The sequence below is a fragment of the Leopardus geoffroyi genome, chromosome D4 (genome assembly GCF_018350155.1).
Source record: "Leopardus geoffroyi isolate Oge1 chromosome D4, O.geoffroyi_Oge1_pat1.0, whole genome shotgun sequence".
NCBI lineage: Eukaryota > Metazoa > Chordata > Mammalia > Carnivora > Felidae > Leopardus > Leopardus geoffroyi.
In genome coordinates this window covers 14,135,284-14,161,569 of record NC_059342.1, presented here as the reverse complement: position 1 = coordinate 14,161,569, position 26,286 = coordinate 14,135,284, and the positions used below count along the sequence as shown (strand labels likewise).

The 26,286-nt window shown below is 40.9% G+C and overlaps 1 protein-coding gene across 3 annotated transcripts in view; it reads left to right on the top strand.

The window, feature by feature from the left end:
* CEMIP2 (cell migration inducing hyaluronidase 2) overlaps positions 1-26,286 on the top strand; it is an 86,371-nt gene that overhangs the window by 43,082 nt on the left and 17,003 nt on the right. For all 3 annotated transcript variants that reach the window (XM_045470231.1, XM_045470230.1, XM_045470232.1), the window contains exons 11-18: positions 3,381-3,509; positions 6,316-6,404; positions 10,789-10,920; positions 12,151-12,186; positions 13,407-13,562; positions 16,161-16,338; positions 18,740-18,955; positions 23,110-23,318. In XM_045470231.1, the coding sequence (XP_045326187.1) occupies positions 3,381-3,509; positions 6,316-6,404; positions 10,789-10,920; positions 12,151-12,186; positions 13,407-13,562; positions 16,161-16,338; positions 18,740-18,955; positions 23,110-23,318 (1,145 nt within the window). The remainder of the gene's footprint in view (positions 1-3,380; positions 3,510-6,315; positions 6,405-10,788; positions 10,921-12,150; positions 12,187-13,406; positions 13,563-16,160; positions 16,339-18,739; positions 18,956-23,109; positions 23,319-26,286) is intronic.

The window sequence follows — 26,286 nt, the reverse complement described above, 5'->3', positions numbered from 1 at the left end:
TGTAATGTAACGTGTGACTGTCTAACTCAAGCATGGCTTTGTTTTCTGCTACTGAGTGTTTTGTTGAAAGGAGGATACAGTTGATGGTTCTTCTGTTTCTTCCAAATCATTCATGCCAGTTAGTATTTATGAGTGTGGTAAGACAAATGCCAAATGGAAGAAAAGAGGTGGGCTGATATGTGGGTTTATTGTACCTTCAGAGTGTATTTTTAGTGTGTCATTTGCAATCTTTCTGACTTCTGTTTAAGTCATGTGTGTCCAAGTAACTGATCGTTTCAGTTTTTTTTTTTTTAATGTTTATTTGTTATTGAGAGAGAGTCACACAGAGTACCAGTGGGGGAGGGCCAGAGAGAGAGGGAGACCCAGAATCCGAAAGCAGGATCCAGGCTCTGAGCTGTCAGCACAGAGCCCGATGTGAGGCTCAAACTCACGAATGGTGAGATCAGATGAAGTGAGAAGCTTAACTGACTGCGCCACCCAGGCGCCCCTGATCATTTCAGTTTTTAATTCTGATGAACAAAGAAAGCCTTAGCTTTTCTTTATAGGAATGGATTATTCTGTAGAACATTATGACAGCGGTCATGCTGGTCAAAGGATACGTCTTTTTGTTAAATGCAGGGATCATCCACACTTAGGGGTTTTATCTCCTTGGCAAAGCAGGTCAACCCAACTCTGTATTTTATATTACTATGTGCCTTGAATTATTTCAGAGCCACGCACACACACAAGTATAACTCAAGACAATAAGTGAACTATTTTTGGATGGCAGAAATAATTCCTGAAGAAAGCTGGAGAAATTTACATTCATAATTGAGTGTGATTTAAAACTGTTAGCTTATAATATAAAAGTGAATCCTGAAGACATTATACTATCATGATTATATCTGTGCTGAAAACCACAGTAGAGAAATAGGAGCTTTGCACCAACACCTAAATATTCGTATTTATATATCGTGACTATTAAAATTAAATAATTAAATGTAAAGACATACCTAGCATTGTTTCCCAGGACCAAGTGAAAGATAAGTTGAAGGAAGTATTTCTTCCCGATAACTAAAACACGGGCGTCTCTGGGTGATGGTGGAATTGACCTCTGCGATTTTCCTTAAAAACATAAAATGTAAAATTCTTACTTGACAGGGTAGAAACCTGGGCATTTAATCGTTTCAGGTTTCATTCATTCATTCATTTTTCATCCGATGTTTGTTAAGCAATCTATCGGGGTTTGTATTGAGAGTTCCTAATTAGAAGGGGGAGTTCTAGGGGCAAAGATGCGAGTTTGATATGCAGCCTCAACCTCCACCGGGGATCATCTTCTGACCTGTAGTATGTTTCAAGTGAACAGTGAAGATGAAAATAAGTTGCAAATAGTTGATGAAAAAACGTAAGGTGAGGCTGCCAGAAGCCCTTCCTGGGGCTCGTGTGAGAAACGAAGAAGCGGGTCTCTTGTTTTCCACCCTGTGTTCGTTCTTCTTCCTTTTCGTTCTGTGAGTTCTTTCTTTTCTTTCTAGAACAACTGTCCTGGCGAAGCTCATGTTTTGGCAAGGGTTTTCCTCCCAAAATAAATCAAACTCTTTCTTCTTGTACGTTTCCACTGCCTTTTTTACAGAGCTCCCTTTACCTGTTTTGACACCACAGTGTTTAACAGGAAAGAGCAGCTACCCCCCATGTTGCCCCTTCCCCAGACTCCCGTTGCATCCTGGGAGGGTTCGCTTCTACCCTCCGCTTTTAAGGCCATGCTATAGAGCCTCCAGATCTTCTTCTGTGGTCTGTTTTGTGCCCCCCAAAGTAGAGGTGGCAAACACATTTTTTCAGGGTAGTTCCTCTATCGTGGAAAAATGTTAAATGTTACCTTCATTTTTGTGTGTAGGTATATATGCTTTCCACAATGCATCTCTCTGTGCTCCTGCAGAGGTTTGCAGTTAATTGTAATGTAGTACCTAGTATGTATATTTTTGTTCTCTCTTTCTCCTTACACTCTGAATTCTTTGAGAATAGTCTTGCTGTATACCTGGCACACAGTGGGCTCTAAACAAATATTTGCCGAATTTGAATCTGTAGCATACTTTGGGACTGTAGGTTTACATTGGAACATCCCATTCAATCCACGTTCTTCTACGTGAAGCTGTTTTTAGCATTGGGCTGGTTTTTAATTAAAATGTAAAATAAAAGCACCTGGGTGGCTCAGTCAGTTAAGCTTCCGACTTACGCTCAGGTCATGATCTCACAGTTCCCTGAGTTTGAGCCTTTCCTCGGGCTCTGTGCTGACAGCTAAGAGCCTGGAGCCGGCTTCAGATTCTGTGTCTCCCTCCCTCTCTCTCTGCCCCTCCCCTGCTCATATTCTCTGTCTCTCAAAAATAAATCTTAAAAAAAAAATTTTTAATGTAAAATAAAAAAAATGGTCATGGAGATTAAGATCATTTCATTTTGACTTTTATAGCTCATTTTGAGTATCAAAGATGTTTAAACTGTTCTGCTGCTCCTGTTGAGGTCAGGAATACTGAAATTGAACAGACAGGATCCAGACTGAGACAGCATCCTGATTCATGCGTGTGGTGGTTTTTTTTTTCTTTGGCAAAAATTTGCCTCGGGACAGGAAGGGCATTGGAGTTGTTTGAAAGAAGTCAGTGAGCTCTGCGTGTTGGCGGATAGTTGTTTAATGAATATGACTCATCTATTGATCAGGTTTGGAGGTAAACAGAAAAACCCTCATATTGCTAAAAGGCCGTGCTGTCCTGGTCACATGGAAGGCAGGCAGCCTTGTTTGGTTCTAACTCTGCATAACTTATTAAAGTAGATAACGATGGGAGAGTTATGTTTTGAAAATGAGTTTTGGCCTCAGCCGTTTATTTCTATCGAACACTGCAAGCAGAAGTAAATTTGTTTTTTAAAAACATGATTATAATGGCTCTGAAAGTGCTAGGTGAGTGCACAAGTTTTTATAGTCCATTCTGAGCCTGAGACAATGAAAAATTAGTGTTAAAAAGACTCATTTTTGGGGCGCCTGGGTGGCTCAGTCAGTTAAGTGTCTAACTTTTGGTTTTGGCTCAGGTCATGATCTCATGGTTTTGTGGGTTCGAGCCCCATGTCAGGCTCTGCACTGACAGTGTGGAGCCTGCTTGGGATTCTCTCTCTCTCTCTCTCTCTCTCTCTCTCTCTCTCTTTCTTTCTCTTTCTCTCTTTCTCTTTTTCTTTCTCTCTCTGCCTTCCCCTGCTCATGCTGCCTCTGTCTGTCTCCCTCTCAAAATAAATAAATAAACTTAAGAAAATTTTTTAAAAAAGATCCATTTTTGTTTCTGAAGCACTTAGTCTATTGAAGCCATTTCATAGGGTGGCTTTATAAAATAAGGCTTTTAATGATCTCACCCTTTTAATTACAGGATGCTGGAATATGGTATTTATTCCACAAGGAACCTACTGGAGAATCCAGTGGATTGCAGCTCTTAGCAAAACCAGAACTCACTCCGTTGGGTATATTTTATAACAACAGGGTCCATTCAAGTTTCAAGGTAGGTTCCTAGGCCTTAACAAAATCAGTTCATGTGATTTACAGGGTGAAGGATGGAATGGTGAGAAATACAAGTGAGAAATGTCAGTTTTAGGTAAAACCTGTCATCACAAAAAGTAATTTGTGATTAAAAAAGCAGACACGGGCGCCTGAGTGGCTCGGTCAGTTGAGTGTCTGACTTTAGCTCAGGTCATGATCTCGTGGTTGCTGGGTTCAAGCCCCACGTCTGGCTTTGCACTGGCAGTGCAGAGCCTGCTTCAGATTCTTTGTCTCCCTCTCTGTTCCTCCCCCTTTCACCCTCGCTGTCTCAAAAATAAACATTAAAGAAAAATTCTTAAAAAGGAAAGCAGACACATTCAGGATTACATACCGGATCCCATTTATACACACCCAGGCATATATACCAACACATGCATGTGCATACAATCTGAGTAATTACAGTGATGGACTTGATCCCTGTGTCCTTGTCCCTTCCCTCACTCCTACCTTCCCCTCTTCACTCCTTCCCTCCCTCCTTCCCTCTCACCTTCTTTCCAATCGTTAGTACCTATTAGGGATGTACACATTAGATGATATGCTTCTGTGGGTTAAGAAGCATACTTCTTTTCTTCTCTCAGTTCACAGTGCTGGTAGAATGTCCTATTGGGCATTTCATACGAATTATGTGGTAAAATACTGTTTATGATATTTGGCCCAATTTAAAATGATACAGATCAACTAAAGCAAAAGCCATTTAGGAACACTGGTTTTCACGATATTTAGTATTTATTCCCACCCTCAAGTGATAAATGTATTTGCCTCATGTTGTGCTTACAAGGCACTTGGGTATTTTCACTATGTAATAATAGTGCCCAGATTCTTTACCCTGATGTGATCCACGTCAAAGTTCAACAAATACTTCCCATTTACGATGCTGAGAGGATCCTGTAAAGACCTAAGTGTGCTATAATTTAAAGAGCTTAGCATCACTTAAACACTTGAGAGAGCAAAAAAACTTGGTCAGAAGCTGAGTAGTTGATTAAGGCCAGTAATTATTGAGAGTACCATTTCAAAGTGGAAATCCTCAAAATTTTCTTTTTTTTTTTTTTTTTTTTTCAACGTTTATTTATTTTTGGGACAGAGAGAAACAGAGCATGAACGGGGGAGGGTCAGAGAGAGAGAGAGGGAGACACAGAATCGGAAACAGGCTCCAGGCTCTGAGCCATCATGAGCCATCAGCCCAGAGCCTGACGCGGGGCTCGAACTCACGGACCGTGAGATCGTGACCTGGCTGAAGTCGGACGCTTAACCGACTGCGCCACCCAGGCGCCCCTCCTCAAAATTTTCTAATGGTAGTGATATAAAAAAACATCCTATTCTAATTAACTTTTAATGTCATATACCAGAAGTACATGTAGTAATCTATTCTACGGATTAGAAGAATATCATATCTAAATAATGAGCGGATGATTAGGTTTTAAATTGTTTAATTTGGGACTGACTGTCCAGAATGATACTTTACAGCCAAGGGAAACAGAACCCTTGGGGTCCTCAGACAGTAACCTGTCATCTTTGGATAAGCTGTAAATATACCAACACTGACCTTTTTGCTTTGGTTGCTCATGACACCCGAATCTGCATCTGGCACAGGTCAGTCATGTCTGATTTCCAACTGACATTTGGCTGTCTCAGGGACACGTCACTAAAATGTATTCAAAACTAAAATCCTTATGTGTATCCCTAGACCCATTCCCATATCTCTGTCTCACTGAATGAAACCACCGGCCACCTGATTGCCCAAACAGAAAGATATGAACCTTTATCGCTCCCTCTCCCTCACCCTTAGACGTTTTGTTCATTGCTAAGCAGTATCTACCTCATAAAGAATTCTCGCCGTATCCATTTTCCCCCATTACTACTGCCCAAGTCTCTGTCATCTTTGTTTTTCTTCTGGATTACCAGGGTCATGTCCTACCTTATCTCTTATCTCTCTTTTTGCCCCTTTCCCTTCCTGATCCATTATCCATCCTGTGGGTAGAGCATTCATTCTTAACGTGCGGTTAATTTCATTGCCTTTATTAAAAGTCTCATTAAATGGACTCCAGCACATTGACTCTATGTTGTCCACCATTTGTTTCTCTTCAGCCTTCTTCCTTGCTTTCCCCTCCTCCATACATTTCCTGTTCATCCATCTAAGTCTCTTCTCAGATGTGCCCTGCTCTCCCTCATGTCCAGACTTTTTGTACCAACGATTTCCTTGAGTACTTTGCTCTGGGTCTTTCAGCTGCTTCGCACCCATGCCTCGCCACCCTTCATCCCAACCCATTCTTTTGTGTGGTTCGGTCCTCCCCATCCCTCATCGTTCAGCTTTAGGTCACTGCTTTGAGGAGACCTTCCCTGAATCCTCTGTCTCCCCATCTATGAGGAAGGTCTCATTTGGTGCCTCTTCTTACATGCTGCTAAAGCATCATCTACTCACTTCATCACTGCTTATCATACAGGATGGTAATTGTTTCTTTAATTGCGTGTCTTCCTGCTACTGGATATGCCAACAACAGCAAAGACCATGGTTTCCTTGTTAATGCATCACGCTTGGTGCCTCCCACAAGGTAGGCACCAAGTAAATATTTGTTGAATGACTGAATACATAAAATTATAAAAATATCCAGAAAGGTAGTTGTTTTCATAAAACCTTTGCCTTGCTCTTCTCTCCTCTCCCTTCTCTTTGGTGGATGTGATAAGCTACAAGTAATTTTCATGAGTCGTGAGAAGTATATAGATATAACTTAGGACTCATGTTCACTTCAGTCCCTTATTATATTTTCCAGGCTGGCTTATTTATTGACAAAGGTGTCAAAACAACCAATGCTAGTGCGGCAGACCCAAGAGAATACCTCTGTTTGGATAACAGCGCAAGGTAGAGTCCATCCTTTTACATCACATTCTGGCCCTATCTTGCCAAAACAAAACTTCCTGAGTTGTAAGTCATTGTGCTCTGTTCTCCAGTAACACATTTAAACTAAAGTTTTCAAAGCTTGTGGGAAGGCTTTGGGGAAACTTTTTTTTTCTCCCCCTGCTGTTCTAGGTCCTGTGGCTGGTTTGTTGGTTTTAAAATATTATTGAGATGCCAGAGAAGTTGATACTTTCCCCTTTTTTCACCATTGTAAATTGATGTTAGAGAGATATTCAGAAAGAGAAAGAAAAAGGAGAGAGAGGTGTTGAAAACAGGGTCTACATTTGGCCTAACATAGAACATGATTCATTGAAAAACAAGCTAAGACATTTTGGTGTAATTCCTGAAAACCAAGGCCTATCGAATTTATTGTTAGTGGTCAAAATGGAACATTGCATTGAAATGTATTTCACAGAGAAAGGTCTTGAACTTGATGAGCAAGCTAGTTTGGTTCAGTTGTTTGTAGTCTCAGAGTCCCATCGTCTCTGGGCTCTATGTTGCCCCCCTTTGTAACCGCAAAATGTGGTTGGGATAGGGAGAACATTTCAACAGAGTTCTTCTATGTGCTGTATAAGAGCCAAAATAAATAACATGTCTCCAATGGAAATAAAAGTTTCTGGAAAAGATGGCAACTTAAAGTCCTATTCAGCAGAAACTGCGTACGTGTTTTTTTCCTATACTTCAAGTTGATTGACCAACTTAGTTTCTTTATTATTATTATTATTATTATTATTATTACTATTATTTTAATTTAATGTTTGTTTATTTTTGAGAAAGAGAGACAGAGTGCAAGCGGGGAAGGGGCAGAGAGAGAGACAGGCAGACAGACAGACAGACGGAATCTGAAGCAGGCTCCAGGCTCTGAGCTGTCAGCACAGAGAATGACACAGGGCTCAAACTCACAGACTGCAAGATCATGACCTGAGCTAAAGTTGGACACTTAGCAGACTGATCCACCCAGGCGCCCCACCAACTTATAGTTTCTAAAGGGTGCTAGGTTTAATAGGCTCTTTTGATAGATATTTAAGAAAAAGACACCAGGCCCTACTGTTCACAAGGGAATAAGATAGGATCCTCACTGTAGGTTGGTAAGTCCACTTAAGTGTGAGGCAAGATCTTTGCGACACAGTAATAAGGCACGAGGCCAGGAGAAAACTGGAGAAAGTACAGTTAGTAAAATTACTCATCAGGACTACTTAAAGGTCAAGTTGAGCCTGAAATATTTTAAAGCAATGATCAGATGACATTTGAGAAAACCAGGAAACTCTGGACGTTATTTAAATAAAACACAAGTTACTGGACACCTAATAGCTAAGCAAGATATGAAATGGGAAGATAGGAGATAAACTTTAAAAGAAAAAGGCGCATAGAGATGACAGTGGACTATGACCCAAGAAGAGGATATTAACTCGCAAAACAAAGAAATCTTTGCTGACAGGACACGGCTGCTTTTTAAGACTTTATTTTAACTGGTAGAACTAGTAATGTGTACTTTGCTTAGTATTAACAAAAAAATGCTTAAACACAACACAATTGATTTTCTCTTCCCTGCCTTAAAAAATTGTGTGTGTGTGTGTATCAATGGATGAATGAGAAAATATATTTCAGAAATTCATTGGTGCTTTAATCAGGCTTGACAGTAAGACAATTTATCCAAAATGGCCTGAGAAGTTCTTTACTGGGTATGTGTATATATTATGATAATGGTAATTTTTTCTCTGCTCTTCATTATTTCTCTTACCAGTTTATAAATGCATACATAGTGGGAATTAGACTCCATTTAGAAGTTGTTACTGGAAAGAACTGATTATGGAAGATGAATAAGACATTTGGCAGTTGGTGTATATATTTAATTTTGTATAAACTCATGTGTAGAATATGCCCACGTACATTCATACAGTCCAGACATGAGTAAGAATGATAAAACACTAACACAATGAGTAATAAACCAGCCCATGAATTAAACATAAGGCTCATGGGATCCAGAAGATATTTAGTCTGTACAACAAAGGGAAAGTTGACTCAACAGTTAATCAGATGAGCCTTTCCGTGTGTCTTCAAGATGTGAAATTATTGGCATCCAAAGATGGGAAATTGTAACCCAAGAAAGCTCTTGGTGTCAGATTGGGACGTTTCATCTAAGGGAATGAAAGAGCACAGAAACCAGGTAGTATTTAAGGCCAAGGCCAATTAAGGGAGGTTGGAAAGTGTGCTGAAAGCTCGTGAATGAGGATGGTGAAAAATTGGGAAAGTTAGCTATCGCCTACAGATCAAGTGGGAAAGAGGTTAGAAGTAAAGGGTATCCAAGCAAGCAGTCAACAATTGATGTATATGGATTGGAATTTCAGAAAAGGTGAGATGGCTACAGCAGAGAATCAGTGTTGCTTTAGGATCCTTTTTTTCTTTTTTTAACTTTCTTGTAGAACATTGTGTAGTCTTCTTTCCAGAACTCTTCCATCTGCTTGATACTGCGTAATGACTGCAAAGCTGTTTGGCAGCAACCGCAATTACCAGAGAGTGGGTGATGGCCCAGAGTCAGACATTTCACCTATTAGGTCAGAGCTCTTTAGTGTAAGGGGTCATGTACACAATCTAAGGACGGGTATAAAGCTTCCAGACTGGTCTCCTATGGTCCATTCTCTACAGTCCTTTCACCAAGTAGCAGTGAGTGACCAGTTTATAAGAAAAAAGTGAAATCAGTTGTATCACTTCCTTGATTCCATGTTTCTGAAGACTGTCCATCTCCCTCCCTCCCTCTCCCTCTCTCTCTCTCTCTCTCTCTCTCTCTCTCTCCACCTGCTTTATTGAGGTATGACTACCATCTAAAAAGCTGTGTGTATTTAATGTATACATCTCAGGGAGTTTGGGGATAGGTATACACCCACGAAACCATCACCACCATCAAGGTCATATACATAGCCATCATCTCCCAAAGTTTTCTCACCTTCCTTTATTGTTATCATTAAAAAAATTTAAGAATATTTTTTATGTTTTTGTGGTAAGAACATTTACCCTAAGATCTATTGGCTTAGCAAATTTTAAGTGCACAATAGAGTATTATTAGCTAAGGCACTGTGCTGTATGATAGACCTCTAGAATTTATTTATATTGTATAAGTAAAACTTTGTACTCTTTGACCATCACCTGCCTTGTGTCCTGCTCTCCCTAGGCCCTCACATTGCCTGGCATATGCTCACCTCTCTGTCCTCTGCCCCATGCTTCTTACTCTCCAGCCAATTTATTTGTTCCTTGGCCAAGCTCACTCATGCCTAAGGACCTTCTCACTTGCTGTTTTCTGTGCATGTCGTCTTCTTCCATGATAGCATCTACTGTGCCAGCAACTATGGTAATGACATGTGTGCAAATGGTTTTTCCTGACTGCATGGTTTGAAAATCTCAGCCTGCTGAATTGGTTTTTGGAAAATTATCTAGTTGTTTCTCCCCCATCCTCACCCCCAGCTTTGTAAAAATTAAGATAGAAATGATCTTTTTTAAAAAATAGGTGGCCTTGGGACGCCTGGGTGGCTTCGTCAGTTGAGTGTCCTACTCTTGATTTCGGCTTAGGTCATGATCTCATGGTTCATGAGTTCGAGCCCCTTGTTGGCCTCTGTGCTGACAGCATGGAGTCTGCTTAGGATTCTCTCTCTCTCTCTTTCAATAAACAAACATTTAAAAACCAGGTGGCTTTATAGAATTATTTATTTGATTTATATAGTGGTTTGACACCAATTTTTTTGACCTTTTCATTAAGGTCCTTGTAAGTGTTGTAGAAGGAAGAGAAAGAAGAAGTAAAATTCAGTCTTTGTAATTAACAAGTTAATTAAATACACTCTGTTTTAAATGTAGGCATTTTAAATATCGAACTAGTTTTATCTCTGTATCTAAAACATCTCACTAGCACACAACTCAAATAATACTCTAGTTTGCATATATGTATGTTAAAATACCTGATGAATTTATTCAGTGTGTTTACATTAGTGTCATGTAGTTAAGAATTTGTGAAAACATACCAGATTTCCTAGTCTGAGGTTTTTGTTTATTTGTTTTGAAATGGTTTTAGTGCTTAGAATGTTCTGTAGTGTTCTCTTCTATAATGTAAGTTGCTTTAAAACAATAAGAAAATATGAAAGCAGTTTTTGGGAAACTTCTATAAATGTAATTTTTTTTTTCAGTATCTGAAATGCAAATAATTAAGTTGTAAATTGTGCATTAAGATTTTGTTTGTCTTAGTCATATGTAAATCCTGCCTTCTGACACTTAAGCTTACAATTGTAAAATAAATGATTTCCAATGCTTGTTTAAAAAGTCCTTTTTCTTCTTCCTTTTTTTTTTTTTTTTAAACTCCAAGGTTTAGGCCTCATCAGGATGCGGACCCTGAAAAGCCACGTGTTGCTGCTTTAATTGACAGGCTCATTTCTTTTAAAAATAATGACAATGGAGCTTGGGTCAGAGGGGGAGACATTGTCGTTCAGAATTCAGCGTAGGTATTCTCTACAAAGTCATTATCTGATGGCACCTATGTGTTTATTTTTTTAAGGCAGTTTAAAACAACCCAGTGTGCTGAAAATACAGTGATAGTTTCTGGAATTATATTATTATTATTTTTTAAAATTTATTTATGTTTAGTAATCTCTACACTCAATGTGGGGCTGGACCTCACACCCCGAGATCAAGAGTCACCCGCTCTCCTACCTGAGCCAGCGGGCACCCCTGGAATCATATTACTATTATTACTAACAGACGGGGTGAGCTCTGAGGAAGTGTTTGCTCGCGCTCATAGGCAGCAAATGTTTGGAATCGTTCTTTCCGTTGCTTTTATTGGAATTGAACTCATATGGTGACACGAGAGTTTTTTGATGAGATTGAACAGGAGTTGCGGATTTAACTTTATATAACAAGTATCGTCTATGTCAGAGAGCTAAATAAAGATTTTGAAACTACCTGGATTTTTTTCCCTTCCTTTTGGAAACTCAGAAGTTTTTCTGTTGCTCTCCCACTGCCATTACAAATACAAGTCGTGAATTCCACCTTACTAAGTCTGTTGACTTATGGCTTAATATGACTTGAGGCAGTAAGCATCTTAATTTTTTCCCCGTTTGCATAATTTTAGAAGTCTGATGTATGTTGAGCTAAGATTTGGTGTTCAAGAGTCTAGAAAAACATGTTTTTTTTCCGACTGGCACTGACATTAGCTTCTCGGCATTTTACTGTCACCTCTGACTTTCATTATGCAAAAAATTAGTTTTGTGTTAAATCTGTAGAAATAGCTTGGGTATTAATGTTGAAAAATTGGAAGAGAATCCCATGACCTAATTGTTTTCAAAAATAGTCATAAAAATAATATAGCTCACACTTGTGTGCTGGTTACTGTGTACAGGCACTGTCCTAAAGGGTTGGCATTAATTAGTATGTTCAATGCCCTCAAGTATCCATTGAGGAAGGTTATGTTCTCGGTTCAACTTCTAGGTGAGAAAACTGAGGGAGAGTCAAGGTGAATGCCTTACCCAAGGTCATGTGGCCGGTAATCAGCAACGCTACCTGCACTGTGGAGTGTGTGCTTTAAGTTATTGGGAAGTGAAACGTTTTCTTGTGGTCTTGGGGAGTAAACATTATTGGAACCTCCTGGATTTTCCCAAAAATTAAATATTGAGAGAAATTATCTCTTACATGAGGTGATAAATTAAATGTTCTTTTATCTCTTTTCTCATAGATTTGCAGATAATGGAATAGGACTGACCTTTGCCAGGTTTGTAATTGTTTTTAAAATACTTATCTGATTATTTCAAAGCTGTAAGGTAAAACAGCCCTGGTTTTGTGTGTGTGTGTGTGTGTGTGTGTGTGTGTGTGTGTGTGTGTTTGGGGGGAGGGGTGGGTTTGATCACACATGGATTGTTATATCATTATGTTGGCAGTTGAAAAAACAAACAAAACAGCACCCACTTCCTGATACCACTAGAGGGCCAAAATACTTTTTTCTTAATTAATTGAATTTGCACCAAAGTCATAGGTTAATATAGCTGGAATTCTGTAGAAGGATTGGCCTGTCATATTTTTTTGCTTAGGAGAAAACACTTGAGAGGAAGGGAAGAAAAGTTGGGAGCATATTAAATATTTTCTTTCTTAGGGGCACCTGGGTGGCTCAGTCGGTTAAGTGTCCGACTTCAGCTCAGGTCATGATCTCACAGCTGGTGAGTTTGAGCCCCGCATCAGGCTCTGCACTGACAGCTCAGAGCCTGGAGCCTGCTTGAGATTCTGTATCTCTCCACCCCACCTCCTCTCAAACATAAATAAACATTAAAAAAAATTTAAATATTTTCTTTCTTAGAACCTGGTCTAATTTTGCAGTGATCTTTAAGAACCGAACTTTTTTTCAACGTTGTTTTTTTTTTTTTTTTATTTATTTTTGGGACAGAGAGAGAGACAGAGCATGAACGGGGGAGGGGCAGAGAGAGAGGGAGACACAGAATCGGAAACAGGCTCCAGGCTCTGAGCGTCAGCCCAGAGCCTGACACGGGGCTCGAACTCACGGACCGTGAGATCGTGACCTGGCTGAAGTCGGACGCTTAACCGACTGCGCCACCCAGGCGCCCCAAGAACCGAACTTTTAATATTACATATTTTTCTCCAGACAAGAGTTATTTGGGTACTGTCTTAAATATGACTGTCATCTAACTGTTAAACTCAGGGCAAGTTCATCCCCCATGTACAATACTGTTGTTGGAGACTAAAATAATCAATTGTTGCTGTTAAATGAAATGTCACCTGTTTCATGTGCAAACCATGTATTAATTTATACGAGGTATGTTCACAGCTTAGAAGGACTTTTTGATGACTTGATAATATGCATTAGAAAAAGCTCCTATCTGTTTTGCAGATTTTTAGCTTTTAAGTTATGGCGTGTCTGGATTTGAGGGCCAATTTAAATTTCCTGGAGGTGGGAGGTAACAGTTATTCTCATTTTAACAGTGATGGAAGCTTCCCCAGTGATGAAGGTTCCAGCCAGGAGGTATCCGAATCTCTCTTTGTTGGGGAGAGCAGGAATTATGGCTTTCAGGGTGGTCAGAACAAATATGTAGGCACTGGAGGAATAGACCAGAAGCCTCGGACCCTACCTAGGAACAGGTAAGCATTGCTTTAGCAGTAGACTGTTAAATTTGAACAATAAATGAAAACCTCACCCTTATCGGAAGTTTCTGCAGTAATCCTGGGTGCATTGGTTCCCTCTGTGATGGTTTTCCCCACCTTATCTTATTATTATTACTATTATTATTATTATCACTATTATTATATCATTACAACTGGGTAGACTCTGGAATTTTGGGGCATTAACTATCAAGCACTTTATAGATTTCATTATTAATTATATAACGAAGGAAACTATCTTGTTTTTCATTCCTCGCTTAAGGCCTTATATAAGCTGCTGACTTTTTTGTTTTCTTCTTTCTTGAGCCACAGAAAGTGGCCAAACTGTAAACTATGACGTTAGGTCACTCTTGCCTCAATTTGTGAGGTGGGTTTGCAGAAATAGCCACTGGAAAAAGGAAATAACTTATTGAAAAAAGTCCTAGAAAATAAGAGTTGATAGATGCCAAAACTGACTCAAAACCGAACCACGGCTGTGTAATTACCAGTGTTTCAGCTGTACAGAGTAGACTTTTGGCATGTTTTCTGTCAAAATAATCACAGAGTCATTAAAATAGTACTTAGCACCAGAAAGATACTTTAGAGCTTTTAGGGAACTAGTAAGTAATTAACCCATACCTCGGTTCTGAGACCCAGTTTGGAATTGTCCTCATTTTACTTGTGAGAAAAACAGAGAACAACTCATGTTCTGAAGGTCTCATGTTGGACCCACTGCCAGAATTCATCAAGCATCAGTTCCCTTAAAGTTATACACTGTAGGTGGGCACTGGGCTAGGACGGGTCAGGGGGATAGGCCACACAGACTGCTCACTTTGAGGGGCAGCGCGGTGAGTGTTGGCAAAAGGGCTTTTACTAGCCTTTGGCAAAGAGTGAGCTTGGTTCCACTCCCCCTTTGCTTGTTGTTGGGAAATCCTGAATGCCCTTATAAGCTACGCTCTGTGTAGCCCTCCTGTTAATCAGACTGTGGAAGCCATGAGGGAAGAAACTTCGTGGATTTTTAATAGCTAACGTTTATTAAGTGCTTGCCATGTGTCAGGCCCTGTTCTAAATACTTTATTCTTCACTTAATCCTCGCAAAGCCCAGTGAGGTCATTATCCTGCTTTATAAATGAGGAGTTTACTAAAAGTAGCTGAGGTGGGATTCAAACCCTGTTAGTCTGCCTTCATTGCTGTGATGTGCCTATCAAGATTGGGCTGTAGCTGTCTCTTCTAATGTGTAACGAAAAATAGCTGTGTATTGGCTAGCGTTTGGCTACAGTATGATGGTGCCCAATTCCATTCTTTTCACTTGACATTGGCCTCTAGTGTTTTTCTTTTTCTTTTTTCTCTCTCTTTTTCTTTTTTCTTTTTTCTTTTCCTTTTTTGAGAGAGAGCACACACTCATGAGTGGGGGAGGGGGCAAAGGAAGGAGAAGGGCAGAGAGAATCTTAAGCAGGCCCCACCACCAGCGTGGAGCCCGCCATGGAACTCGATCTCACAACTGTGAGATCATGAGCGAAGCCAAAATCGAGAGTTGGACATTCAATCGACTGAGCCACCCAGGCGCCACCCCCTCCATTTTTCTTTTTTAATCGAAGTATAGTTGACATACAATATTATGTTAGTTTCAGGTGTACAAAATTTTGATTCGATGTGGCCTTCAGATTTGTTTCAAAATTCTTATCGCTTCTTCATGAAGGAAGATTTTCGAAAACAAAGAGTCCTCCTTGGTCAGTGGATCCAGTGTTTATTTTACTGTATCTTTACAACTTTTTCTATGAGAGAGAGCCATTTTGGATATATCCTTAGACGTTCATCAAGGTGCATAGATTTTTAAGCAGGCTACTTCATTTTCTTGCTGGCATGTATGTTTTCACTGTAAAACACTGCCAAGTTGTAAACTGATGTTGCTGTAGGAATCCTCTGCAGTGCCGTTAAAGAATTTAACAGGGGGAGACACCTAAGGGATCCAGAATATTATGGGTTTTGTACCTTAATTATGATTAATGATATATGATTAGTAGGTTAAGGAGTTTGTGTTTGAACAGAAAGGAGGAAAATGAATAAACCAAATTTCTCAATCCAGCCAACCCCTTTGACATAGTAAGCCTTGAGGATTTACACTTTTATGCTTTTAAGTGTATCATTTCATCTTATTACTATCATTTAGTGGCTTGAAAGGAGGTTCTCTCTGTGAAAGCACAGATTGGTCTTTTATTCTCCTGCCAGAGATTTTGGAACCAAAACCGAAGTATGGGAGTTCCCAAATAAAAGGTCTTGACTGAGTTGATTCAAGGAAGCAAAAATCACCTCTTCAGAGAGGCCTCCGTTCTGTCCAAAACAGAGTCTCTCTTCTACCCAACCTATTGTATTACCGTGTCTCTGCCTGCACAACACTCACTGCCTGAAATTATCCTTGTTTTTCAGTTTGCCTTTTCCACCGTTCTGCTCGGGGATTTTGTCATGGTACCGCCGTATCCTAGAATTGTGCTTAGCGTGTATGAGATATTCAACAGTGTTTATAAAACAAACTTGTAAGTGACGTGCCGGTGCAGGGATGGGCCCATGCACATTAAACACAATCTTGTATTTCAACAGGACGTTCCCAATTAGAGGCTTTCAGATTTATGACGGGCCCATTCATCTAACCAGGTGCACTTTCAAAAAATATGTGCCAACTCCAGATAGGTACACCAGTGCTATCGGCTTCCTTGTGAAGAATCCCTGGCAGATAACTCCCAGGAATAACATCTCCCTCGTGAAGTTTGGTCCGCACGTAAGTATGTTCTTACGGTACCTATGTGGTGACCACGACAGGAGCAAGAGGGGTAGCACATCCCCAGAGACAAACACACGAACCAAGTGTTTGTACTGAGTCTTTACAGCTGGGAGGAGAAGTACGTGCAAAAGAGACTCCTCATTCCATGCACGCTGTCCCGTTGAGTTCAAGGTGAGAACAGAAATCCCATGTGTCCAGGGTATTTTTGACATTCAAGTGATATCTCAAAAGGCACAGTGTCTTAAAGTGATAGCATGGGACTGAGGATAGTAGAGTTTCATAGGAACCAGAGGACATAGGATTTGGGGAAGTTCATTTGATAATCTGTGAAGCGATGTGAGTTCTGCCTGGTATTCTACTTGTCTGGAGCTTATTCTTTTGGGGAAACAGGACAAAAGGATGGGGAAGAAGAGGAGTCCTGGGGTGGTATAAAGCAAATATGGATAAAAACTGTCAGAAGGTTTTTACGAAGACTGCAAAGAAGACCGAGAAATCATTGTTTACAGTACAGTGGCCCACAGGAATCGTTTGTTTTCTTAGTAGTTTCATCGGTGACCCCTGTACCGTTAGTACACGGGACAGTAAGGTTACGTACCTCTCCCTCCACCATCTTGCCAGTTCCAAAATGACCTTGGTACGTGGAGATTGAGTCTCAGACCATCTCGCTCGCCGCTTCCACAGGCGGCCACGACTGGGAAGTGGCTCATGCCTCTCTCATTCACGTCCATGGGCTGACTCTGTGGTAGCCTAGTTTAAAATAGAACATGAGATAGTTTACCAAAGCCTGTATCTGGTTTTCCAGAATGGCTGAGGCAGGAAACAGAGGCACAGGTGCCAATTGGGATGCCAGCTTGGTTGGCTGGCTCTCTTTTCGGCCGCATGACTGCAGGGGAAGAGGGAGGGCAACCCTAGCAGGCAGCTTCCCACGTGAATAAATAGGACGGTCTCCAGTGTGGAGGCCGGGTGTTCACCTGCTGTGCACACAGACCTCCATATATGGAGCTGCAGTGACGATGACACAGTCGTTCTGAGAAACAGTTCATCAGGTGTTGTGTTGGTTGTGGACTTCCGACTTCTGACATCCCTGCCGTGCTAACGCGGTGGTCATCATCCAGGAGGTCCGATGGTGCTCACGCCCTGGGAACAGCTTGTAAAGGGAATGGTTTGCCACATTTGTGCTCCCTGAAAAGTGGGAAACATGCCCAGACTTCTCTTAGGTTTAACAACAGGATGTACAAGGGAAATGAGAAAAAAAGCCTGCAACTAAGAACCTAGAGCCAGCCACGTGTCCCAGACATCAGTGATTTTTCATTGAATTGCTTATCATTTAGACGTTCAGTTTGACTTTAAATCATCTGAGCATGATGGGGCACCTGGGTGACTCAGTCAGTTAAGTGTCTGACTTTGGCTCAGGTCATGATCTCAGGGTTGGTGAATTCGAGCCCCCATATCAGGCTTGCTGCTGTCAGTGTAGGGCCTGCTTTGGATCCTCTCTCTCTACTCCTACCCTGCTTGTGCTCTCTCTCTCTCTCTCTCAAAAAAAAAAAAAAAAAAAAAGGTGTGTCTGCACCCCTTGAATAGTATGAATAATTTACCACTAATAAGAAGCAGCTAAAGACTATAAAACATGTAATCTGCAGCCTGCTTCGCAGTTGTGTACTACATGTTTAATAAAAGCTTTAAATTAACTCTACCTGATATAAAAATTACTGAGCTGGGTTTGGTCTATGTTGACGAGAGAGTAACATACACTTTCTAGCAGATTCGAGTGAGTTCAGTGGTCACCCAGCATACCAAGGCAACACTTGGCCTGTGTTTTGATTTGGAACTGTACATGTTTTTTGGTGTGTGGGGGGGGGTAAGGAGTCAAATGAACAAGAACTAAAGCATTTGGAGTGAAATAAAATGACGAACTAACTCAGAAGATAGAATTTATAACAGACTTTATTTAATTGAGGTATAATTTGCATACAGGGACATGCACACATCCTAAGTGTCAGGTTTATAATTTTTAACAAATATGCATGGCTCCATATTTCCCTTCCCCACAACTGTTCTGATTCTCTTGCCATAGGTTAGTTTTGTCTGGAGAGCAGGTCATAGTTTTTAAATGGAAGATAAAGGGAAACACCAGCTATATTTTTAACATTTGCCACTTGAACTCCACAAGGCTTTGTAATTTCCACCACCCCCCCCCCCCCCCCCCCCCCCGCCAAAGACCATGTCATAATTAAGTGAAAACTTTGGGTGCCGCGGTTGACAACTATGAACTGTGACTCAGAACTGCTCTGACCTCAAAGCAGTTGTAAGGGATATGCAGTTGGATCCTTGCAGGGGACGCTGGCCAGGAATGCAGAAGCCTTCATTTTGTGATGTCCTTGTCTTTCACTGCTGGCAGGTCTCTCTGAATGTCTTCTTTGGGAAGCCTGGCCCCTGGTTTGAAGATTGTGAGCTGGATGGTGATAAGAACTCCATATTCCACGACATCGACGGCTCTGTGACAGGATACAAGGATGCGTATGTGGGAAGAATCGACAATTACCTGATCCGCCACCCAAGCTGCGTGAATATTACCAAATGGAACGCAGTGGTCTGCAGCGGGAACTATGCCCAGGTAGGCCAGAATGCTCTCTGGTGCCTGATTCCTAACCAGCTCCTAATAGCACCATTTCCACGAGGAGTACTCCTCTGCTCCTCAGCATGGTCGATACTTTCCAAGGCATGACCTTCCTTTAGGAAAAAAGAAAAATAAAATCATTAGGAGTCATGGACTCAGACAAACTTTTTTAAGTTTATTTATTTGGAGAGAGAGAAAAAGAGCGTATGTGAGCAAGCCCGGGAGAGAGGCAGAGAGAGAGAGGGAGAGAGAATCCCATGCAGGCTCTGCACTGTTAACATGGAGCCCGACATAGGGCTCGAACTCACAAACAGTGAGGTCACGACCTGAACAGAGATCAAGAGTCAGACGCTTAATAGACTGAGCCACTTTGGTGCCCCATGGACTCGTACAGTTTTATTTAAGGTTCCACTGCTCCAAATTAATTAAACAGGTGGAAAAGTGGGTCCAACAGAAATAGTACGACTCGCCCTTGGTTAAATATAGTTGGGATATGGTTGGCGTGAGAACCCATATTTCCTGAGTCTTAGGCCAGGTTTCCTTGTCATGCGACAGCTGTGCCCCCTGAGAGGGGGATTTATTCTTTGCTCTCAGGGTCATTATCTCTACTAAATTAGGGAATCTGGCAGAGGGATGAAGATGGGAAGGAGTCTCCTGACTTACTTTAAAGGAGTATTAGCTTCTTTGTTGTGGGATTTCTCATTCCAATATGGAAAAAAAAATGTTATTCTTGCCTAAGTCCTGGGAAGGACAAGGAAAAAATGGAGAATTAACTCTAGTAAAGAAGAAAACATGGTTTAAAATGTAATTTCCTTTTTCCTTTCATTTTATTCTTTAAAAAAAATTTTTTTTAAATGTTTATTTTTGAGAGAAACAGAGCCTGAGTGGGGAAGGGACAGAGAGAGAGGGAGACACAGAATCTGAAGCAGGCTCCAGGCTGTCAGCACAGAGCCCAACATGGAGCTCGAACTCACGAACCCTGGGATCATGACCTGAGCTGAAGTCGGAAGCTCAATCAACTGAGCCACCCGGGTGCCCCCTTTCATTTTATTCCTAATCAGAATTGCCTGCTAAAACTAAGTAACCTATCAATACCTAGGAAGCTATACACATTCTAGAATTACAAGGTGCTTCGGTGGCTCTGTCGTTTAAGCGTCCAACTCTTGAACTCAGCTCAGGTCTTGATCTCAGGGTTGTGAGTTCAAGTCTCACACTGGGCTCCACACTGAGCATGAAGCCTACTTAAAAAAAAAAAAGAAGAAATTTTAGAATTAAAACAAAAAGCTTTTAGCTCCTTTTTGTAGCTATAGTTTTAGTTCAGTTTCGTGTGTATGTGTCTGTCTGAAAGTGGTGTGTACTCACCAAGGAAATAAAAAATTATTATAAATGCATCTGTCAACCCTTTGGATTTCAAGTGTATTTGAGAATGTGAACCTGATCCTTCTATCTTATAAAGCAGAGTAGTAATTCACTTTTTACTGGAGGATGAAGAAAGAAATAAGTCATCTAATACTTCCTAGGAGGCTCTGGGAATGGTAGGACCACAGGTCAGAAATTTTTTCCTGAGAATTTGGGATTTGGGCTGGGGGCCCAGATCTGTAGAAGACTTTATGTCTTTAAGAAAGGGTAGAACACCTGGATCTCAAGGTAGAATAACAGTTACTTAGCTGTTTGTAAATATATTTTAATGGGATGCTTGTTTTTTGCTAACCCAAGGGTTAAAGGGGCTCAGGAAAAAAGGTAGTAACATAGGAGAATTAAGGTAATATGTGCTACCTCATATCTTCCCGGATTTGGAGAAGGGAGGAGATCTATCTATCTATCTATCTATCTCCCATTATATATTATATATAACCTGTTATATATAACTTGTTTTTTATGTTATAAGCTAGTTTTAATATTTTATTATTTTAACTTATATTTTGTAATATATACATGTATATATGACATTTATATAACCTATAAATAAATACAGGTTAAATATAAACACTTTTAAAAACAATATGTATTATATATAACCTACAGGTTAAATATAAACCTGTGTTTAAAAATAAGTATGTTATGGGGTGCCTGGGTGGCTCAGTCGGTTAAGCGTCCGACTTCGGCTCAGGTCATGATCTCACAGTTCCGTGGGTTCAAGCCCCATGTCGGACTCTGTGCTGACAGCTCAGAGCCTGGAGCCTGATTCAGATTCTGTGTCTCCCTCTCTCTCTGCCCCTCCCCTGTTCACACTCTGTCTCTGTCTCAAGAATTAATAAACATTAAAATAAGAATAATTAAAAAAATAAGTATGTTATTTGTAGTAACTATAATATATAGTATATACTAAATATATATATATTTTTTTTTTTTTTAATTTTTTTTTTCAACGTTTATTTTTGGGACAGAGAGAGACAGAGCATGAGCGGGGGAGGGGCAGAGAGAGAGGGAGACACAGAATCGGAAACAGGCTCCAGGCTCTGAGCCATCAGCCCAGAGCCTGACGCAGGGCTCGAACTCACGGACCGCGAGATCATGACCTGGCTGAAGTCGGATGCTTAACCGACTGCGCCACCCAGGCGCCCCTAAATATATATATTTAAATGAAGACAGTAATCTCAAAATATATATTTCCCATCTATTTTAAATCTTTAAGTGGTATCAGAAAGGAGAGTATTGTGTTGAAACACAAATGAGACTTAAGCTTTCCTGGCTCAATATGTACAAAACTGTAGAAATGACAGGAAGAAAAATAGAGAAATATTGTGGATTAAATACAGTATTCTGCAAATGTTTTAAGACTTCTGGGGAATTCTGTTACAGGATACTGATTTGCTTTAGGAAATTGTTCTGAGGTTTGTTCTTTAGAGGATGCATTTGGGGAAGGTTTTGTTTTGGCAGAGCAAGGGCTCAAATACCACTGGAATAAATTCAGAATTCTCAAAGTTGTCTCTGTTTAATATATTTTTCCAGTTTTTGTAAAGTGCTTTATAAAGCCTTTTTTTTTTTTTTTTTTTTTGAATGGGTGAAAAATGACTTCTTGGGCTGATGTAGGTCATGGAAAATGAAAAGCTGATGCTCTAAGATATTTCAATTTTCCATCTCTTGTTTTAGAGAAAAGGCTTTCAGATTTGACTGGAGGGTATCAGGTTTCACGTTAATTTACGGGGTTTTTTTGGATGTGTGTTCTTCAGACTGAGGTATTTCTTTGACAAGCTGTGTAAGCCGCAAAGGCTTTATATTCTGATGAATAAGCTGGCCCGTTGTGGCAGAGGAGATGATGAAGATCTTGGCTAGCAGAATGCTTGGTCTGGTTTTACCATTTCAGTTTAAGTAGGGCTTCATTTTAAGTATAACTTACGATGAAGTTGGCTTCTACTCGTTTAGTCTGGCTCAGATCACAGAACCTCTGTTCTGAAAGTAGAGACACTGGACTTTGTGCTGGAAATGTTTGTTTAGCTATTTAAGCTTTTGCTCTTTCCTCCTTACTTCTTTTTAAAAGTTTGTATCAAGCTTTTAGTTTTAATTCCAGTAGACTTAACATACAGTGTTAGTGTCAGGTGTATAATATAGTGATTCAGCAATTCTATACATCACTCAGTGCTCACCATGGTAAGTGTGCTTTAAAAAAAATTTTTTAAGTGTTTATTTATTTTTGAGAGGGAAGGGAGGGAAGAGAGAGGGAGACACAAAATCTGAAGCAGGCTCCAGGCTCTGGGCTGTCAGCACGGAGCCTGACACAGGGCTTGAACCCACGAACCTCGAGATCATGAACTGAAGTTGGACGCTCAACTGACTGAGCCACCCAGGTGCCCTGATAAGTGTATTAATCCCCATCACCTATTTCACCCATCCCCTCACCCACCTCCCCCTCTGGGAACCACCAGTTTGTTCTCTGTAGTTAAGAGTCTTCTTCCCTTTCATTCTTTTTTTTTTTTTTAACGTTTATTTATTTTTGAGACAGAGAGAGACAGAGCATGAACGGGGGAGGGTCAGAGAGAGGGAGACAGAGAATCTGAAACAGGCTTCAGGCTCCGAGCCATCAGCCCAGAGCCCGAGGCGGGGCTCAAACTCACGGACTGCGAGATCATGACCTGAGCCGAAGTCGGCTGCTCAACCGACTGAGCCACCCAGGCGCCCCCTTCCCTTTCATTCTTAATTGTTTTTTGAAGGTTTATGTCCAGACATGGAGCACTCAGAATCTGACGATGACCATCGCACGAGATGAGTATCCCTCCTATCCGATGGTGCTCCGAGGCATTAACCAGAAGGCCACCTTTCCACAGTACCAGCCTGTGATCATGCTGGAGAAGGGCTATACCATCCACTGGAATGGGCCTGCCCCACGGACTGCTTTTCTATACCTCATAAACTTCAACAGGTATGTCTCTCTTACGGTTACTTCAAGTAGCTGAGCAAGTTGTAATTTAGTGGAGAAAAATTATCACTTTTCTGTAGCGAGTAAAGAATGCCAGTTTTCATGTACTTTGTTCTTCTCACGTGGAGGCTGTATGTATTTTATGCTGATGAGATTAAGCAATTGAATCCTGTCATTTTGAAAACATTTCTTATTGTCTATGGTCAAGGTATTGTGTGCAGAAAGCCATTAGGTTATAATATAGTCTGCTGAATACTTTAATGCCCCATAGCTGAGATGGAAAGAAGTTTTATCTGGTATTCCAACTGAGCACTTGGTAATCAAGAACATGAAAAGATTTTTGAGGCCATGTTCAGACTTGGCAGAGGAGAGTCGTGTGATTATTTTTTTAAGTGTTTATTTTTTTTTTATTTATTTAAAAAAAATTTTTTTTTTTTTTAACGTTTATTTATTTTTGAGACAGAGAGAGAGCATGAACAGGGGAGGGTCAGAGAGAGGGAGACACAGAATCTGAAACAGGCTCCAGGTTCTGAGCTGTCAGCACAGAGCCCGACGCGGGGCTCGAACTCACGGACCGCGAGATAATGACCTGAGCCGAAGTCGGCCGCTTAACCGACTGAGCCACCCAGGCGCCCCTATTTTTTTTTTTAAGGATTATTTATTTGTTTCAAAAGAGAGAGAGAGAGAAAGCATGAGCAAATAGGGTAGGGGCAGAGAGAGAGAGAGAGGGCGAGAGAGAGAATCCTAGGCAGGCTCCATGCTGTCAGCACAGAGCCCAACGTGGGGCTGGAGCCCATGAACCGTTAGATCACAATCTGAACCAAAATCAAGAGACAGACGTTTAACTGTCTGAGCCACCCAGGTGCCCCTGAGGAAGGGACACTAAGTGTTTTGTCTTGTTATGAAAACAATACCTTTGAGAAAAAGCTGGTTCTGCTCAGGGACTGATGGATTCAGCGTGTTAAGAGCATAGGGTGCCTCAGGGGAGGTGACAGAGGATGCTGGAAGGGAGGGATGGGATTATTTTGAAAGGTAGAGGTAACCAATCTATTTATATGTGATGGTTAACCTATGAGACTCCATGAAACTGCTCAGATATGTACTGGAAAAATCAAAATGGCTTGTTCACCTGGCTGGTCTTAAAGCTCTGACTTGTTAGAACTCTCTTAAAACGCTCACTTGAAATGAACAGAGGGAGGCATAGGACACGTAGGAATTCAGCTCTGAAGAGGTCACTTCCAAGGATCGGTGAGTATCAGCGGGTTCTGAGCTGTTAGATCTCGCACATCCTCTAAACTGGACCATTGCTGCTTTCCTATAATGCTTGCTGCTCTTTGTCTGTTCCTTTGCTGGAGAATCACAGCCCTGCCTACTGAGTCAACCAAGGCAAAACTCCCAGGAGTCATCACTGACTCTTCTTTTTCTTCCTCCCTTCCCATCAGTGACCAAACCCTGTTAGCTCTGTCTCCGTAGTGTTGTTTGCCTCTCTCCTCTTCTTTCCACCTCTGATGCTTGTGGCTGAGTTCAGGCCATTATCATCTGTTGCCGGGATCCTGTTCTATCTCCTCATCTCTAATCCTTAGTTCACAGTGTGTCTGGGGGGCAGTTTCCTAAAAGCCAGTATGATATTATCGCTCCCATGAGTGAGCAGCGGAGAAGGCAATGAAAGAAACAAATGATAGCTATAGAGGCTCAAGGAGCAATGTCAGCGATCAGGAGTCCGAAGAATTATATCTGGCAGGTTACGAACTTGAGGTGAGGTATTACAACCACGTGGTACGCAGGATTCTAGAAGTATCACATGTAACCTTTGAACAAATACTGAGCAAGTAAAAATATTTTAAAGTGAAAAGAGGCTGAGCCCAGCAGTTTCAAAAATCTGCATGGGCTTTTGAAGTTCAGTCAGACTTCCCTTGCTTAAGTAGCTCAGAGTTTGTAAAAATTACATCATGGGCAGAGGCAAGAGGAGGAAACAGATAATTTTTTTCTTCTCAAATTTAATATGATCATGGAGCGGTCATAGGTTTTGTCACAGTGCCTCTTCTGCAAATAACACTTTACACATGATAAAAGCTGTACGTATTCCTTCAACAAAATAAAGAAAATAGAGAAAAACATGAGGAAAATGGGAAAAAAAAACCCTAGAATTCTTCTAATCGAAGTGAGACATTATAAACGTATTGTTCTCTCTCTCCGCCCTCACGTGTTTTCTGAGCATACAGATAAACCAAGATTTATTTAACTACTCTCTTCCTCCATGAACATTTAGTGTTTCTTCTGCCAGCCTCTCCATATCCCCCTTTTGCTATTATAAATGACATTGCACAGAGCATCTTTTCTTAGACATTTTTGGTCTGCGTTTCTAATTATTCTTTAGTGAAGGTACTGGTAAAATCTGCATGAATAATGTTAAGGCCTTGTTACATATTGTTTCAATGCTTAAAGTGTTTTGTTTTGTTTTTTTTTGTTTTGTTTTGTTTGAGAGAGAGAGAGAGAGAACAAGCAGGGTGGGGCAGAGAGAGAGGGAAAGAGAGAATCCCAAGTGGGCTCAGCGCAGAGTCTGACGCAGGGCTCAGATTCACAAACGGCTCACGACCAGAGCCGATACGATTAGTTGGACCGTTAACTGACTGAGCCACCAGGTGCCCCTAAAAATTCTTTAGAAGAGGTGGCATCCAGGTGGCTAAGTTGGTTAAGCATGCAATTTTGGCTCAGGTCATGATCTCACAGTTCGTGGGTTCAAGCCCAGCATTGGGCTCTCTGCTGTCAGCGGGAACGCGGTTTAGATCCTCTCTCCCCTTCTCTCTCTGCCCCTCCCCTGTGTGTTGTCTCTCTTTCTCCAAATAAATAAATAAACTTAAAAAAAAATTCTTTAGAATAGTAGTGATTTATGTAACCTTGCCAATGTACTTAATGCCATGGAACTGTGGAGTTAAAATGGATAAAAAGATGATATTTTTTGTTACATATA